This window comes from Solanum stenotomum, unplaced genomic scaffold (genome assembly GCF_019186545.1).
Source record: "Solanum stenotomum isolate F172 unplaced genomic scaffold, ASM1918654v1 scaffold6463, whole genome shotgun sequence".
Lineage (NCBI taxonomy): Eukaryota > Viridiplantae > Streptophyta > Magnoliopsida > Solanales > Solanaceae > Solanum > Solanum stenotomum.
Window position 1 is genome coordinate 4,756 of NW_026036209.1, and position 17,967 is coordinate 22,722.

Consider the following 17,967-nt stretch of genomic DNA (forward strand, 5'->3'; position numbering starts at 1 on the left):
GTTGTTTTTCAGGAGTTCTCAAGTTATTTCATAATTGCGATTAATTTATAATTTTAAAAATACAGCTGGTTTCCTTGCTTTCTATTTACTTATAATAAAATATTTGTCTCAATAACTCTAATTTGATTGTCTTTTCATTTTCTATAATTAATGTTCTTTATTAGTGTAATAATGTACAAATATTACTCTTATTATGTTACAAACAAGTCCAAAGCCACATTCTTAATCCTCTTAATTATTGTGACTCTTTATTCTTAGGAATTTATTATATTGAATGTAATATTTATTTAAAATGTGAAATATACTTTTTAATATTTTTGTGTTTAAGCCAAGCAAAATTAAAAGAAATAGGAATTTGTATGTGTCATTTTTTTGAATCTTTTTTGCGTAGTTAATTCTCTCTTTTGTTCTCTTTTATGTTTATTTTTAAATTTGTTTTCTTACATTCTTTTGTTTTCCCAATATAAGTTGTCCAAAAAATAATTGGATATCTAAACCTAAATATAAGAATACTATATTAAGATATGAAAACTAACTAATTAAGATTGTTATTTTTCATCATTTAAAAATGTACACTTATTTTTATTTAATATTTAATATTTAATTAGTAAAAGTTATTAATCAAATATTAAATAAATCTAATATTGTACAATAGTGTAACTCCCCAGAAATTGTTTGAGATAAGACTCAAACCGTTCTTCGTAGTGAATGAGATTTTTGCAAGGAATTAAAATTTCTTAAGTGTTAAGTTCACTAGATGTAGCACCTTGAGTTCGAAAAAGAACTAAATTGGAAATAGCAAAAATCTAAAATTTTGCAAATTAAGCTAAGTATGAGTTTTGGGTTGACTTTAAACGACCATAACTCCTAGCTTAGGATGAGTTAGGTGTGCTACCAGATACCTTAGAAAATATCTTTGAATTATCTTTCCAACGCCGCCAAGTTTGCTCAGTTTCGAGTTCGTATAAGGGAGATATGTTCATTCGAAGTTGGGCTGTCTAGATAAGGAAAGTCAAAACCGGATTTTAGAGGGATATTTTGGTCTTTTCCTTACCAAATCAAATTTAATTCATTTTTAGTAAGGTTTTAAGGGTCTAATCCTAGTAGGTTTGGTTTTATAATCCTAAAATTAGCCTAGGGTTTTAGTTGGGAGTTCAAGAAGAGAAAAGAAGAGAAAAGAGAGGATGATCAAAGCGTTCGACGAGAGTCTTCTGTTTTGTTGCGGATTTTCGCCATGAGTTTAATCCCTAAGAGGTATGTAAGCTTCCATAGTTTTGGGTTTGTTCACCCACACGCCAATCATGTTATTTTCAGTGCAATTTTGTTCTTAAAGTTAAAAGATTAGAGTTCTTGATAGGTGTTCTTGAAGTTCATTCTAAATCTTGTTTTGTTGGGGTTTTGATGATTTCTTGAGATTAATGTGAGTTTTTTTAGGGCTGTATTGAGTAGATTAGAGTGTACTTAAGTTAAGTAATCGAATTCAAGTGATTGGGGAAGAAACCGTTCGATCTAGGCGAAATAGGGTGTGAAAACGAGTAAAGAATTTTGTCGGGTCTTCTGGAGTGGGGCTTGGCGCGTCGCGCCAGCCAGAGCACCCCAAAGTATGCTCTGAAGTTTAGGGGCTGGTGCCCCGCGCCACCCATAGACCCAGGGTCACCTGCCCCGTCCAGTTTGCAATCGGTTTGTCCGTTTGATTTCTTTCGAAGGGTACTTTCACTCCTTTTCGATTCTAACTACTCTAAACTACTTCTAAACACCTAAAATCATTCCTAACATGATCATAACATTGAATTCATAATTTAAATTCAAGGTAGAGTTAAGAGTTATGTTTTGAGAATTTTTTCGATTATTCTAAGAAAGTCCATTTGAGTTCTTTTGAGGAGTCTTCTACAACTTCTAGTAACTTGCTTCAAGACTCGAGCAAGTGAGTATGAGGATGAGGAGAATGTATTGATGAGTCTACTTTATCATTACAAGATCCTTCATATCATGAACCATAACTCTTGAATTCATAATTCACATTCAAAAGAGAGTTAAGAATAGAGTTCAAGAAAGTCTTTGAGTTCAATTGTGAATCCTTTGAGATCAACTATTGATTTGAACTAAGTTTTGAGGAAATAAGTAAGAGAATGAGAAGAGTCGTATACACGAGTTTCATATTGATATTTTGACCCTTGAGTCGAGTCGTTCATGCCCATAACTTCCGCATGAACTCCACCGGTTTAGTATCTTTGAAAGGAGTAGTATCTTCAAGTCCTAAGTCTTGAGTATCGAGTTCCTAACCCTTATGAGATTATAATCCTAATCATGGGGCCATTACCTATTACCCATGAAGTTCATGAGTTGAGTTGTTTATGCTCATAATTTCGCATGAACATTATAAGTCGAACAATCTTAAGATGAGAAGTATCTTTGAGTCCTTGAGTTGAATATTTCATGCCTATAATTCCGTATAAAAACTATAAGTCAATCAGTCTTGAGATGAGAAGTATCTTTGAGTCCTTAAGTTGAGTAGTTCATGCTCATAATTCTGCATGAACCCTCTGAGTTGAGCATTCTGGAAATGAGTACTATCATTGAAGTTCTTGAGTTTCAAGTATTGAGTTCGATCTATGATTATTGAAAACCTTGCATTGAGTCGTTCATGCCCATAATTCAGCATGAACCATATTTTAAGAAGTCATTTACAAATGTTTAAACTTTGTTTTAAGACTTAAGCTTTGAAGTTGAGTAAAGAGTAAGATTAAAGTTCATTTTCTTTCAAATGATATATGGGAACTAAGTATTCTCAATAGTAAATGTTTTCACATTTAAAATGAGAGAAAACTGAGATTTCCAAAAGAGTTTTGAGCAAGAAAGGGAACATCGATTCCAAGAGAGCTTTTAAGCTAACTTTTGAGTAATTATCTCAAACCAAAGAAATAAGTTGTTTTAAAAACAGATGAGCTAAGTATATTTTTGGGAGTAGTATTGAGCACCGATATGGGGATGCGAGTTCATATTAACTCAAGTCTCCATATACCATGTATCCATCATAGGTATTAATGGGTCATACTTTTTAGATGATCACATATCACATAAGTTAAGCTAGTGGATCCACTAAGTTAAATATTCTATATGACGTCAAAGTATATGACAATTCTGGCAGCGTGGGCAAGACATTGTATCACCACTTAGGCTCATAGTGGTGGTTGTCAGTTAGAGAAACTCCCACATAAACTATATTACTTTATTATATAAGTAAAGTTGAGTTTGTTATTGCATTTTCTTTAACGAACTAAGTTGTTTTTATTGTTTTATAAAGTTTTCCATTTATTGCATGTGTATTGTTGCTTTATATTGAGTTTAGTATCCAGAGTCGAATACCATATCTTTGCGTTGAGTATCTAATCTTTGAGTTGAGTATATTGTCCTTGAGTACTTCTGAGTTGAGTAAGTTGAGTAGTTTTGAGTATCCTTGAGTATTCCTTGAGTTGAGTAAGTTTGAGAAGATGTAAGTATGCTTCCTTTTTATCGAGTTTCAAGCTTATGTTTATATTTTAGAATTTCCCTTACATGCTCGTACATTCTACGCACTGAGCCATTTGTCCTGCATCTTTTCATGATGCAGACACAGGTATTCATGATCATCAACAGGAGCTTCGTTGATACATCTGAGAGTTCGAGTTAGCTTTGGTGAGCCTTTTTGCTTCCAGAGGATTTCATTTACTTTTCAGTTTAGTCAGGATGTCGTGGGTCTTGTCCCGACTTCCATCTTTATTAGTTAGAGGCTTCATAGATAGTTAGTATAGTTGAGAAGTCTGTATCATTTATTTTATTAAAATTTTTAAAGACTTAAGTTGCCTATTTTATGGTGAGTTGAATATATTATTTTTATTCTAAGTTGTTCATTTGAGTTAATGTTTTACAAAGTTGAGTTTATTGAATTTTATTTCAGTTTTAAGCTTTTGCATGCTTAAGTTAATCTTCCGCTTGTAGTCAGGTAGGGTGAAGGTTCGCTTGGGGACCAACAATAGTTCTTGAGTGCCGGCCACATCCAGGATGTAGACTCGGGTCGTGACAAATAGAAATGATTAAAATATGTGATGATTGGGTGATGACGACGACAAGAAATAGTAATTGTGGATAATGATAAAAAAAAATAGTGTTGGCTAACGATGTAGTCATGTATAATAACTATTAATGGCTATCTGAGTTTACACATTATCGAAAAATTATACTAAAAATATAACTATGGTTCTCTTTTACATTAATTACTTCAAGAAAGTTTATTATAATTATTAAAGTGTTTAATGAAAATGGGTATTAGTTAAAAACGAAGTTCTAAAGAGATGAATTTAGATTTAACTTAACTTTAAGAGACCGCTTGTCTCTTTTTTATCCGACGTGGACTCTTAGGCAAAAGTCAACTAACATTTAGTCCCTCCAATTTTGAGTGCATACTTGTAAACACTTAAACTATCTTTTGCATAAATAAATACACACATCCTATGTGGTGTTTTATGAGACAATTGATGTACTACTTAGCATCCTATGTGTATTATAAGATAAGACACATGTATCTTTTTGTTCAATATTACATAAATTTTAATATTCACTTATATGCCTTCAAAGTTAGAATACATAAAAATGTCTTTTAAAGTCAAATCAAATGTACGTTCATTTTAGCATTTTGGTCCCATGTGATGGTGCAGTTCCCCGCAAAATCAAACAAAATAATCAGATCTGATCTCTACTTGGTATTTTTTTTAAAAAATTATATAAAATTAAAAGTATATATATTATAATAAATGAAAGGTCCCTTGGTATCTCTCTTTTTTTGCCATTCAGTAAAATGAGTAGCAATAATTTGCTGCTTTTTCTTCTTCTTCTTTTTCTTCAACTTCAACAACAACAAGCTGCTTCGCATTCTACGATTGAGTATCTTCCCGGTTTGCAGGGCCGTCTCCCCTTTCCTCTAGAGACCGGGTGAGTCTCCTTCGAATTTATTTATTTATTTCCATCAAATCGAGAGGATTTATGTTTTTCTCATAATATTAGAGGCCAAGTTCAAATTTAAATTTTAAATCTTCATCGTAGGCTCACTAAAGATACTCAAAAGAAAGGGCTTTCTTTGAATAGAAATATGCAATCTTCCTTTAGTCACCTCTTCCTGTCTATTCAAGCCTTGCATCAGTCTGATTCAAAGTAAAGGCTGAACCCGGGCCAATAGCAGTTCAACTGTTCTTTCTAGCAGGTGCAATAGCGCACTAGGATTTTCAAATCTTAAGAACTGAAACTCCTCTCCTTACAGTCAAGTGGCTTTCCGCTCCTCAATTTGATCCGAGTGAGGTGGGGTTTGATCTTTTGCTGCTCCCATAGACCACAGAGGCATGCGAGAGAAAGCGCTGAACAATGATTCAATGATTAAGGTTATGAATTTTAGAATTTAATCACAGTGGAGATGCTTCGTAATGATAATAGTGATAATAATTGGTGTTACTTCTTCGTGGTTTGTAATAATGATAACTGCTACATTTTTTATTTTTTTTTGTAAAAGTAAAACAATTTTTTTTCCAGAAATTTGAAAATTCTATTTTATTTTATTTATATGACTCTATAATTAATTAAGTAGGTATGTTGGAATTGGTAAAGATGAGGAGGTGCAACTTTTCTACTATTTTTTGGAATCAGAATCCGAGCCTACAACCGATCCTCTCTTGGTTTGGCTATCTGGTGGTCCGGGTTGCTGTTCTGTCATTGCCATTGTTAATGAGATAGGTATTTTTAAAAAAAAATAAAAATTTGTTCGTATGATTTTGATATTATACGAATTTTAAGAAATTTAAATTTTAAATTAAAAATATATACTCATTTTATCAAAGAATGATTACCACAACTATTTGATCACATTACATTTATTAATTGATGTTTATGATGGGTCTTTGAAAATAATTTGGATGAAAAATAATTAATGTTATAAAATATCATTAAGTACTTAGTAATTTTTTTTATGTTAAAAGTGACAAATAAAAATAAAAATTTATTTTTGAAATAATGAACAAGTAAAAGTGAACAAAGGGAGTAAATATACTATATATTCTTTAAATTTTGTCAGCTTAAACATAACAAATAGAAAGTTAAAGCTAAAAACTAGTCAAAATAATATTAAAAAAATATTCTTTTTAAAAAACGGATTTAATTAGTTCGAGCTATGAATAGTTTTTTTTTTTTTTGGTTTAGGACCACTCCGTTTCGTGGAACAAGTCTACAATGGGAGCATGCCCTCGTTTGTACTAAACCCACACGCATGGACAAAAGTAAGTTACATGTATATGGGATATGACATAAGTATCCCTTAGACTATGATCGAAATTTCAGAGACACACTTTAACTAAACTAAGGTCCTATTATCCCCTTGAACTTATTTTTTTTTAATTTTGTACAACTTTTATCTTACGTGGCACACTCCGTGACTCTATGCAATTGAGGAGCGTGAGAGATATTTGGATGCCACGTAAGCCAAAAAGGTGCACAAAATTACAAAAAAAATGGGTTCAGGGGAGTAATAGGACCTTAGTTTAGTTAAGGTGTGTCTCTGAGATTTTAGTCATAGTCTAGGGGGGTACTTGTACATTTTCCCATATTTATACATATTACATTATACTTTGAATTTTGAAATTCGAAAGGTACCCATAAATTGAGATGAAAGGAGTATATAATTAAGGAAAAGTTACGCATATAAACTGTTTGATTATCGATTTTCAGATAGCAAATATAGTATTTTTGGATCAGCCAGTAAATACTGGATTCTCATATGCAACAAATTCAGCTGCATATAAGTACACTGATGTACAAGCATGTGAATATGTCGATGAATTTCTAAGAAAGCTATGTACTCAATTTTTGAAATTTGTTATTATAAACATAATTGAAGTCATGTTTACTTAACCATGAATAAATTATTTCATTGGCTCAGTGATCATCCACAATACATCTCAAATCAATTTTACATTTCTGGAAACTCATATGCTGGCACGATTATTCCAGTTATAGCCCAATTGATATTGAATGGTAAGATTTATGTCTACAATTAATAAAAATACTAAGTATATACCTATTTCAAATCAATCAGTTTGATGTACATATACTATATATATATATATATATATATATATATATATATATATCTTTAGTAACGCAAATATTAAATTGTATTTGAATAATTTATTCAAAATTGTAGTTGATTATTCTTAATTTGTCAAAAAATTATAATGTGTGTATAAAAAATTGTGTGGTATATATTGATCAAAATCATATATTATAGCTTAATTAACACCTTTAAAGAAATTAATCTTTGATTTTGCAATGCAGGAAATGCAGCAGGAAAAGAGCCATTGGATAATCTTGAGGTCAATATTTGTTAACTAAGTAATTAATTACTATCATCAAGTAATCTTTTTAATTTATTTTTTTCATGCATTGTTAATTTCAGGGATATTTACTTGGCAATCCTATAACAATTCGTCTTGAAGATTACAATTACCATATACCTTTTTGCCATGGCATGGGACTTGTATCTGATGAACTTTATAAGGTTAAGTTACAATTAATTTGTTTTAATATATATATAATTACGTTTAATCTTGACATGTCAATTTAATTTGGATGTTGATTTGTCTTAATATAGTCATTAGAGAAGAATTGTGGAGGAGAATATACAAACATAGATACCAACAATACAGGATGTACAAATGACTTTCAAAATTTCGAGCAGGTTATATATAAGTATTGTTTTATAGTATTATCGATTGATATAGTTTAACATGTCATAGTAAATTAAATTAATATTATGCAGATAGTAAGCAACATTAATGTGGAACATGTACTAAAGCCCTTTTGCAAAAATGATGATGATCTTCGAAGCCCATATCAAATGTCTGGTGAAAGAAGACTACTAGATGATAAACTCATCTCCTTGCAACATGAAGACAAGTGTGCTGTAAGTTTTCCGTTGTTGAGAGACTTTAATACGTATAGTACATATCAGAAACTGGAGTTGAGGTGGTTAGACATATACCCCGATATGCTCTCAGCATAGGAGTTAGCCTATGATTCTATTGGTGTTGTTGCTCAAGGCACACACCCCTTTTCTTCTTGGTGTGAAACAATATAAAAAAATATATAAAAAAGATACTACAACAAAAGAAAAAAAAATATGAATCACTTTTAGTTCGCTTTTAAAGTCAGATGGTCATTCAACTCTAGTTAGTTCTCTTTTAAAGTTACTCAACTTTGTTTTATACCCTTAATTAAGTGACTTCGAATTATAAAACAAAGTTGAATCATTTTCTTAACATTATCAAGAGTATAGGATTTTTTGGATACATTACTATTTGTGTATATAACTTAAATGAATAAAAAGAAGGCGGAATGACCTGGGAGGCCCCTGTACTTGGTTTCGTTTGTCAGTTGAACCCTTGTACTCATCACTTTGCCAAATGAACCCTTAAATTCAATGAAACTCTATTTTTTAAACTCCTCTAACCATTGACGGGACTTATGTGGCACTGAAATGACTTAGTTGGACAAATACGTGACCCCACACGTTTTGAAGTAAGTGAATACAATATTTTTATTTTAAAATTATCAAAATTATAAGACAAAACAATAATAATAATTTTTTTAAAAAAATTGAAAACCTCCTTCTTCTTCACTCCACTCCACCTCGCCCCACCCCACCGCACCTTTTTTCTCTTCTTCTTCTTCAACCTCTGTCTCCACCCCCACCCCCACTCTCCCCCGCCCCTACTCCTTTTCTCTTATTCTTATTTGACGTACACATTATCACAGTAAAATCATCAAATAAAAAATTGAAAGAAGTTTTTGCAAGAAAATATACCGTTCACCATTTTTATAAACTTAATTCTTTAAGATCTATTACTTGAGTTTACATATAAACATATTTTTTTCCAATTTGAAGTTTTCTTGATATCTCTTTTTATTAAATAAAAATAAATAAAACCTTAAATTATGTGCAAGAACTAATTATAATCTATCACATTTATGATTGAAGAAATTTTTGAAGAAATTTTTGAATGTGAATTATGAAGAAAGATGAAAATGGTGGTTTTTATTTTTTGGATGAAAATGGTAGAAGGTGGGAATAAAGAGGATGAAGTGGGAAGGAGGTGAAATGAGTAAGAGAGAGAGAAAATTGCATTTTTAAAAATATTATTTATTTTTAAATATTTAATTTCTAATGTGTCATTAAAAAATGACGTGGTATTTCATGTGTAAAATGAATGTATTACACACACCCATCGGATGAGAAAGGGGTCTAAAATGGTGTGTTTGCACGAGTTTAAGGGTTTAGTTGACAAAGTCGTAAATACATGGATCCAACTGTCAAATCGAGTCAAGTACAAGGGCCTCTCAGGCTATTCCGCCTAAAAAGAATACTACTAATCATAGAAATTTATTTTCAATTACTCCAGTCTGATTGGCGCAAGCATATGAGGTATTGGGCTAATGACCTTGAAGTCCAAGAAGCTCTTCATGTTCGAAAGGTACGAGGATTACAATAGGAGTGTATATATATCACATAATTTTTACTTATTCAGTATTGACTTGACACATTTCTTAAGAATCAATAGATAGAATGATAATATTACTGCAGGGAATTATAGGAAGTTGGATAAAATGTAGAAAAGATATAGGTAGAGGCTCTCATCACAACTACACATTCACGATAGATGATGTTATACCATATCATGCAAATCTAAGCACTAAAGGTTATCGGTCACTTATATACAGGTAATTAACAGTAATCAATATTTGTTATGTTTGTGTATGCAAACTTCATATATTTGGCATGTGGTTAATTAGTTATTGTCAAATGGTTATTATTTTAACTTTCATGATATCTGAATAATGCAAAGTAAGTGGTCATTTGGTCCTGGAAATTAATTATTATTTGAAAATTTTAAAAGTTGGAGTTATGTTTGGCCGTACTTTTTATAAAGAATATTTAGAACTTGAATATATTTTTTTAAAATATAATTTATACCCTTCAATTTCTAAAAATTAACAAAATCACTCAACTTGACTAATTTATCTGAAATATACTATCAGATAGGGTTGTGTTTGGTACTTCAGGTTGTATTTGAAATTGCCATATGACCAAATACTGATTTGAAATTGCCATATGACCAAATACTGATTTTTAAATAACATAATGATTTTTTTTTAAATAAATAAATAATCTTCATGATAAACGGGTCCTAAATCTCACCAAGTGCTACAAAACTAAGAAAAGATTACTAAAAAAGATGTGTGTCCCCAACAAAAATATATAGAGGAACTTTTTTCATGTCATTAGAATTTTATTTTTTTGATGTATTTACAATAATTAAATGACGATTTTTTTATTACTATTTTTATGTTTTAAACAGTGGTGATCATGATTATATGGAATCTTTTCAATCCACACAAGCATGGATAAAATCTCTAAATTACTCTATTGTTGATGATTGGCGTCAATGGAACACAAATAATCAAGTTGCTGGGTAATTAATCTCCAAATTTGACATCCTTAATTACAATTATGAATTATTAATTAAAACTAATCATTATGTGAGTTGATAATGCTTAATAATTTTTATAATATCGTATCCTTGTAGTTATACGAGATCTTACTCCAACAAAATGACTTATGCAACATTGAAGGTATGGAATTAATTGTAGAAACAAGTTTCATGAAAATTGAAAAATAATTAATTTATCTCAATTTACTAAGATTGGTTTTATTTTATATTTGTATTTTACTTTGCATTTTATTTATTTTTCTTTAATAGGGATCCGGACACACAGCTTGTACCGACAAACCAGAAGAATGTTTTGCTATGTTCAAAAGATGGATAAGTCACAATCCTCTATAATGTTATCATTCTTTTAGGTTCCACATTTCATTTTACATACTAGAAGAGCAATAAATAGAAATTGCAAGGTTCAAAAGATTCTTGAAACACCCCCCATCACCAACACTCTACAAGTTGTTTTTCCCCCTTCCAAGAGATAGAGCTCCCACCCTTTTTGTTCTGTTGTTGCTGATTCGAACACATAACATTTGGATTGGAAGTAAGAGGTGCTTATCATACTAGAAGCTCCCTTTTGTCGAGGATTAGAGACAGTTTGGTTTTAAGAAATGAGTGGATTCAATTATTAAATTTAATTATTACATGTGACGAATCATAATAGCTCATGCAATTATTTTAAATTGCAAAAAGTTGTCAGGTTTTAGCTGTTAATTTGAGAAGTAGTCTTGAGCGAAAAATAGATGGGAATATTTTTGCCCCTTTTCGTAGTTAAAATATATCAAGACCTTAGAAAAAATGGCACAAAATTTGAAGAAAAGATGTATAACTCATAGGTAAGACATGAAAACATTTTATAAACTAGATACATAGTTTATAGAATCTGAATTTCAAAACAAAATAACAATTGGTTGGGATAATTATTCATAAATATTAAGTAAATTTCTTAACAAAAATATACAAACACACTGGATTTTGCAAACCCCGTAACTTCAGCATAAGATCCACCCCTGCTAATCATCTAGGTCTTTTCAACCAGAAGCCCATGCAAGTCTTGAATGAAGTTATCAATGTAGTTACTCATGAAGCCGGGACTCGAAAGAAGTTCCTTCCATTTTCTATGATTCTCTTTCACAAGACAACCGATTTGGCTATCTTTATCCATCACACATTTCACAGACTTGCACAAATTCTCCTTTGTAAACAAATCATTTTCATCCTTCTCCACTTCTACACCAACCTTAAGGTGTTGTCCCATAAGCCTAGCAGTAAAAATGTGATCAATAGGCCTTGGCAAAAGTACCAATTGACAATCACACAGCACCAAAGACTCCCATATCGACCCATAACCACAGTGAGTGACGAAACAACCAACTGATTTGTGTCTTAAAATCTCCAATTGTGNATTTTCATCCTTCTCCACTTCTACACCAACCTTAAGGTGTTGTCCCATAAGCCTAGCAGTAAAAATGTGATCAATAGGCCTTGGCAAAAGTACCAATTGACAATCACACAGCACCAAAGACTCCCATATCGACCCATAACCACAGTGAGTGACGAAACAACCAACTGATTTGTGTCTTAAAATCTCCAATTGTGGCACCCAACAATCAAGAATCAATCCCTTTTCTTGAGCCCTTTGTTTGAATCCCTCTGGCAAGGCTTCTTCTACTGAATTTGTCCCTTGAGGTGGCTTAACAACTAAAAGAAATGGTAACTCAGTCAGTTCAAAGCCTAAAACAAGTTGTTGAAACTGTTTCTTTTCAAGAATCATTTGGCTCCCAAATGCACAGAACACTACTGATCCTGGTTCGAATTTCTCGAGCCAATTTGATAATTCATGTTGCTCCTTTTTGGGCTCAGGAATTACAGGTCCAGCGTAAAGGACTGGCTTTTCAAGTAGTATTGCTAGGTAGTCACAAAAGATTCCTTCAATCTCTCTACATGTTTTCACAGCTATTACATCGCATTGTGTAAATCCCTTGTTCAATCGTTCTTGAAACGTCACCCCCTTGCCATATTCATGATATATAAATGATAACAACTTAGCTTCACTTTCACGCAACACCACAGTAGTAGAAGGGTAACCTGGAGGGAGATACCACATCTTTAGAGAGCAGAATGAAATTGCAAATTTACTATATAATGCATAATAGTGTATTTGAAAATTTATAATCACAAACATTTGTTTATAAAAGTAACACAAGGTGACCTGGTGGTGGCTTTACTAGCTCAGCAGAAGTTGATGTCATAAAAGTAGCCTTATCCGGTGATATAGACATTACAGCAGGGGAAATAAGTAGATAACTCAGAGTCTTGATACCCCCAATTTCTCGTGCCAAATCAGGAATCCAATATGCAAAATCAAAGAAAACGAAATGGGGTTTTAGATTTTGAAGAAAAGATTTGATTTCATCATACAATTCATCAAAAGCTGTTGCTAATAGACTCTCCAATGATCCAGGAACATCAGCTGTAGTCTCTGCTCCATACGGGAGGCCATCAACATGAGGTATTGTGAGTTTATGTAATGTGATGAGATTTGGGTAAAGATTGAGTTTTTGAAGTCTAATCTCAGCATTTTTGGGCAACAAGAATGAGATTTTGTGACCTCTTTTTGCAAGTTCATTTGACAGATTCATGTATGGGATTAAGTGACCAAAAGCAAGCCATGGGAACATCACTATTTCCAACTTTGACTCTATGAATTCTGCCATTTTTTATGAATTGCTACTCTGTTTCGGGACTTGCCTGTATTAAGGGACAAAGTTACTTGTACGGCTGTGCAGATATTGGTGTTCGATTCTATGGTTCAAACTAATTCGGTTCACTATTGAAAAATAATTCAATTGAGTGGGACACCTGCATGGTGAGTGACTTGTTGGAACTAAACTTTATTACTAGAAATTTTGTCCCTTTGTTGATTACTATAGACAACTGTTATTATTTATTACTTAGTAAAATGACTATCAATAATTTAGGAATAATGGAGAACTTGTTGAAACTGCGAGTTGTGCTTCTTCTTCTTCAACTTCAACAACAACAAGCTGCTTGCTTCGGATGCCACGGTGGAGTATCTTCCCGGTTTGCAGGGCCACCTCCCGTTCCATCTAGAGACGGGGTGAGCTCGAATGAATTTATTTAGAACCAAGTTTGAATTTCAATTTTATAAGTTTTAAATTAAAAATAACTATGTCAAACATGGTGGAAATGATTGGCGGAATTCAGATACATCTCAAAACGTCCCGATGCATCGCGTCTCGGTTTTGGATACATCTCTCAACGTCCCTATACATCGCGTCTCGATTTCAGATACATCACTCAACGAGTCAACATCCCGATACATCACGTAAAATGATGTATCCGATCGATATATCCCGTAAAGTGATGTATCTGATAATAGGATAGAAATTTTTTAAAAATATGGTAAAAATAAGTTATGTATTTATGTAATTTTTCCTTCTTTTTTTCCAGGACCAGTCCGTTTTGTGGAACAGGTCTACAATGGGAGTATGCCCTCGTTCGTACAAAATCCACACGCATGGACAAAGGTAAATTATATGTATATTTATACTACATAATTAAAGAAAAGTTACGTATATATATAGTTTGATTATCAATTTTCAGATAGCAAGTGTTAAATTTTTGGAGTCAACCAGTAAACACTGGATTTTCATATGCAACAAATGCAGCTACTCAATACATATTAGGTTATGTACATTTTTATAACGCTGATTCTTAGTGTAGTTGAAGAATTTATGCAAAGTAATATACAATAGTAGATTAAAATCATGATAGAGATACTTAGACCAAAGGATAGTCAGTTGAATATTCTTAATTTGTCAAAATATTGAGATAATTGTCAAAAACTCATCTAAATAATTTATTTATTTTAGTTTCATACCTAAACTATCGAGAATGTGAGTTTCATACCTAAACTATCACTTATTAATTTTAAAAACACAGATCTCAGAAATACATATATGGGATCAAGTGCCCAATAGCAAGCCATGGGAACATCACTATTTTCAGCTTTGACTCTTCTGTAGAATCTGTCATCCTTTTTTTCCTGCTTTGCCTTTGATGAATTGCTTTCAATTTATCCTACTGCATGTTGAGATATTCATAAACTTCAATCAAATATAGCATAATTTTAAAGGAATTTTACACAAATCTCTTACGGTTAACAGCTAATTACATCTTATTTCTATCTTCTTGTTTTTTCAATTTACAAAAATTCCTTAAATTTGGTGGAATCCAAATACATCCCAAAACGTCTTGATACATCGTGTCCCATCTTATACATCTTCAATGTTCCGATACATTGTGTATTTGTTTCGGATATATCACTCAACATCCTGATACATAGCGTAAGTGATGTATGCGACCGATACATCATGTAAAGTGATGTATCTGACCGATAAATTGCATAAAGTGATGTATGCGAGAATAAGAGAGAGTAGAGATTTTCGTAACTTTTACAAATAATAGGAAATCTTAGAGAACATGATAAAATAAATTGTGTATTTAGGTAATTTTTTCTAATTTTAATAGGAGAAGGGTCAAAGATATTCCACAACTTTGCTAGTTTTATCCTCAGTTATACTATGTCACCATTTAAATCCCTCCATTTACAAACTTGTCGCTCATATCTCTAATTTGACGAAAAGCCTCAAATCAGCCCAAATTACCCCTTTTTCTTAAAAACGAGTCATTCCCAAACATGTCCGACCTTTTATCTATCTTAACCCAAATAAATTAAACCCATTGCTAAAGTCTTGGGCAGATCCAGAAGATATCTATAATCTATCTCTCTACTTCTCTTGCTAGCTATCTTATTTCGCTATTAATGGCAGATCGGTAGTTGTTTAGTCTTTTTCGAGAATTTAATCTCTTTATTGTAGCAATAATAACAAATACGTACGAGTCCTCTATTTCACACATCTAACCAGCTTGCATGACCCATTAATTCAGCACAATTACTAATTACTCCTGCGGGACCTGAGGATACCTAAAATATTAAACTAAAGTAGTGTGGTTATATTTTATCCACGTAGAGAAAAATATGTGCAACAAATAAAACAATCTAGTAGTACTCTCTTCATTTTATATTATTTGATTATTTTATTTAAATCTTGTATGAACTTTAAAAAAGTAAAATTTAAATAATATTTTATGTAATATTTTAATTTATGATATAGTTTTTGCATATTAAAAGTTAAATTTGATCAATCTTTAAAGTTATATTTGGATTAAATTAATTCATGAATGTTTCCCAATTAACATATAGTTATTCTAAATTATAGGATAAGTTACAATTTCTTCTTATTTTTAGATGATAAAATATACATTTTGAGATACTTACACAATTTGAATTCCAAAAAAAAAAAAAGTGAAGAAGGAAACCTTACGGACCAAAACAAAAGGTATATATTCCCTCCATTCTTTTTTATATGTTATCTTTTTAGATTGCACTTGCATTAAGAAATTAAGTAATTTTACCCTTCTACTGTTATTTAATGTTTTCTTAAGTCAACTTTTCAATAAATGATAAATATGCTAGATTTCAAAAATTAAAATGCATTTGGATGACTATTTAAATTTTTGAGTTTATACAATTTCTCCCTCTAGTTCAGCAAAATTTAAAAGAGGTATGTTGGAATTGATAAAGATGAGGAGGTGCAACTACTAATCCTCTTTCGGTTATTGTTGCTCTTAATTCTGTCCTTATTTATGTTTATTTGATCTTGATCTTGTTTTAATTTTATAATTATAAAAATTTATATATTTTAAAAAAATATATATACCCACTTCATTCATTTGTAAAAATCCATAAATTTTTATTAAAAGTGAAAAGTTAATTGTGAAATAGTATACAAGTAAATATATCATATATTTTTTAACTTTATGATTTAATTATGTCAGTTGAAAAATTAAAATTAAAGAGTCATCAAAACTAAAAAAAAGAAAAAAAAACTTTTGAAAATTTTAATATTGAAAGGGTAGGACAAGAAAACGTGGACATAAAATAATCATTAATAAATGAGGTCCATTGGTTCCTTATCATCAATAACAAATACTGTAAAATGATTTATCAATAATTTAGGTATAATGGAGAAGTTGTTGTTGAAACTGCGAGTTTTGCTTCTTCTTTTTCTTCTTCTTCTTCTTCAACAACAACAAGCTGATTCGTATTCTAAGGTTGAGTATCTTCCTGGTTGGCAGGGCCGCCTTCCGTTCCCTCTAGAGACCGGGTGAGCTCCTTTGCATTTATTTATTTGAAAACGATAGGATATTTGTCCTAAAATTATATTTTCTTGGTAATATTAAACTTGAAGTTTGAATATCAATTTTATAGGTTTTAAATTTTAGAATAATTATGTCTAATATAGTTATTATGGTAAAGATGATTGGTACAGATGACAGTGATAATAGTGATTATGATAGTGAAAGAGGTAAATATTGTAGTGACTAATCTGATAGTGGCAAATGATTGTGTGTTGATTGTAATGATGAAGTTAGTTAATGTTAGTGATTACTCAAAAATGTCTGATGCTAGTTGTGATTGTGGGGGGTGATTAAAAGGTGTTTAATAGTGATGGTGAAGGTAATGGTTGTGGTCAGTGGCGTGGTCAAGATTTTCAATAAGAGAATTTAAAATCTATAAAAATAGATAAACGAAGTAGCTAAAATATTTTAATTATTTTATATGACACTAGTGTAATAATAATTTATAATTAAAAATAGGTATGTTGGAGTTGGCAAAGATGAGGAGGTGCAACTTTTCTACTATTTTTTGGAGTCAGAATCAGAGCCTACTACTGATCCTCTTTTGGTTTGGCTATCTGGTGGACCAGGTTGCTCATCTGTCATTGCCATTGTTGATGAGATAGGTACTTTATTTTATTTTAAAATTTGGTCATTTGATTTTGATATTGTACAAATTTTAGAAACTACATTTTTTAAAAAAAATTCTACAGTTTAAAATTTTAAAATGTATATTCCTCCGTTCTCTTTTATATTTATCACATTTAGATGTAAAATATACACATATTTTTACGAGTTTAAGAGTTAATTACTAAGAAACACTTTAGTTTACAATATAATGAATCTAACTAGATTTTGGTGTGTCCAGATACATGTATCTCAGGATACGTGATGTCATAATTAGATGCAATTTTAATTTTAGATACATTGTGTCCAAGTGAATTCACATGTTTCTGAGATATATAACAATTTTTGCTCGCTCTCCTCCCTCCCATCTCGCTCGTCATTCTTCAATGTATCTGAGATACATGATTATCTCGTGTGCCTCTATCCTCATCACGCCCGTCTCTCTCTCTCCCTATTTTAGAATATCTGGTAGCAAAAATGCATGTATCCAGGTGTATCA

General features: G+C 31.4%; 3 protein-coding genes across 3 annotated transcripts; 2 read left to right on the forward strand and 1 right to left on the reverse strand.

Annotated features, from left to right (window-relative positions):
* The first annotated feature begins 4,810 nt into the window (after positions 1-4,810).
* LOC125852883 (serine carboxypeptidase-like 11) lies at positions 4,811-11,135 on the forward strand. The gene is made up of 14 exons (XM_049532561.1): positions 4,811-4,968; positions 5,615-5,760; positions 6,223-6,299; positions 6,748-6,870; positions 6,951-7,053; positions 7,354-7,391; positions 7,475-7,576; positions 7,670-7,756; positions 7,838-7,981; positions 9,477-9,548; positions 9,659-9,795; positions 10,434-10,547; positions 10,662-10,707; positions 10,836-11,135. The coding sequence occupies exons 1-14, from the start codon at positions 4,835-4,837 to the stop codon at positions 10,917-10,919; spliced, it is 1,407 nt and encodes a 468-aa protein (XP_049388518.1). The 5' UTR covers positions 4,811-4,834; the 3' UTR covers positions 10,920-11,135.
* Positions 11,136-11,400: 265 nt separating this feature from the next.
* Positions 11,401-13,315, reverse strand: LOC125852884 (UDP-glycosyltransferase 79B6-like). The gene is made up of 3 exons (XM_049532563.1): positions 12,787-13,315; positions 12,010-12,662; positions 11,401-11,814 (listed from the first exon to the last, which is right to left on the reverse strand). Exons 1-3 carry the CDS (start codon positions 13,289-13,291, stop codon positions 11,596-11,598), a joined length of 1,377 nt encoding a protein of 458 aa, XP_049388520.1. The 5' UTR covers positions 13,292-13,315; the 3' UTR covers positions 11,401-11,595.
* A 245-nt stretch (positions 13,316-13,560) lies between these two features.
* LOC125852881 (serine carboxypeptidase-like 5) lies at positions 13,561-17,467 on the forward strand (the record flags this gene model as incomplete). The annotated part of the gene is made up of 4 exons (XM_049532559.1): positions 13,561-13,658; positions 14,049-14,125; positions 16,681-16,828; positions 17,322-17,467. Coding segments are annotated over exons 1-4 (469 nt in total), but the record flags the coding sequence as incomplete, so codon positions are not given.
* Positions 17,468-17,967: the final 500 nt, after the last annotated feature.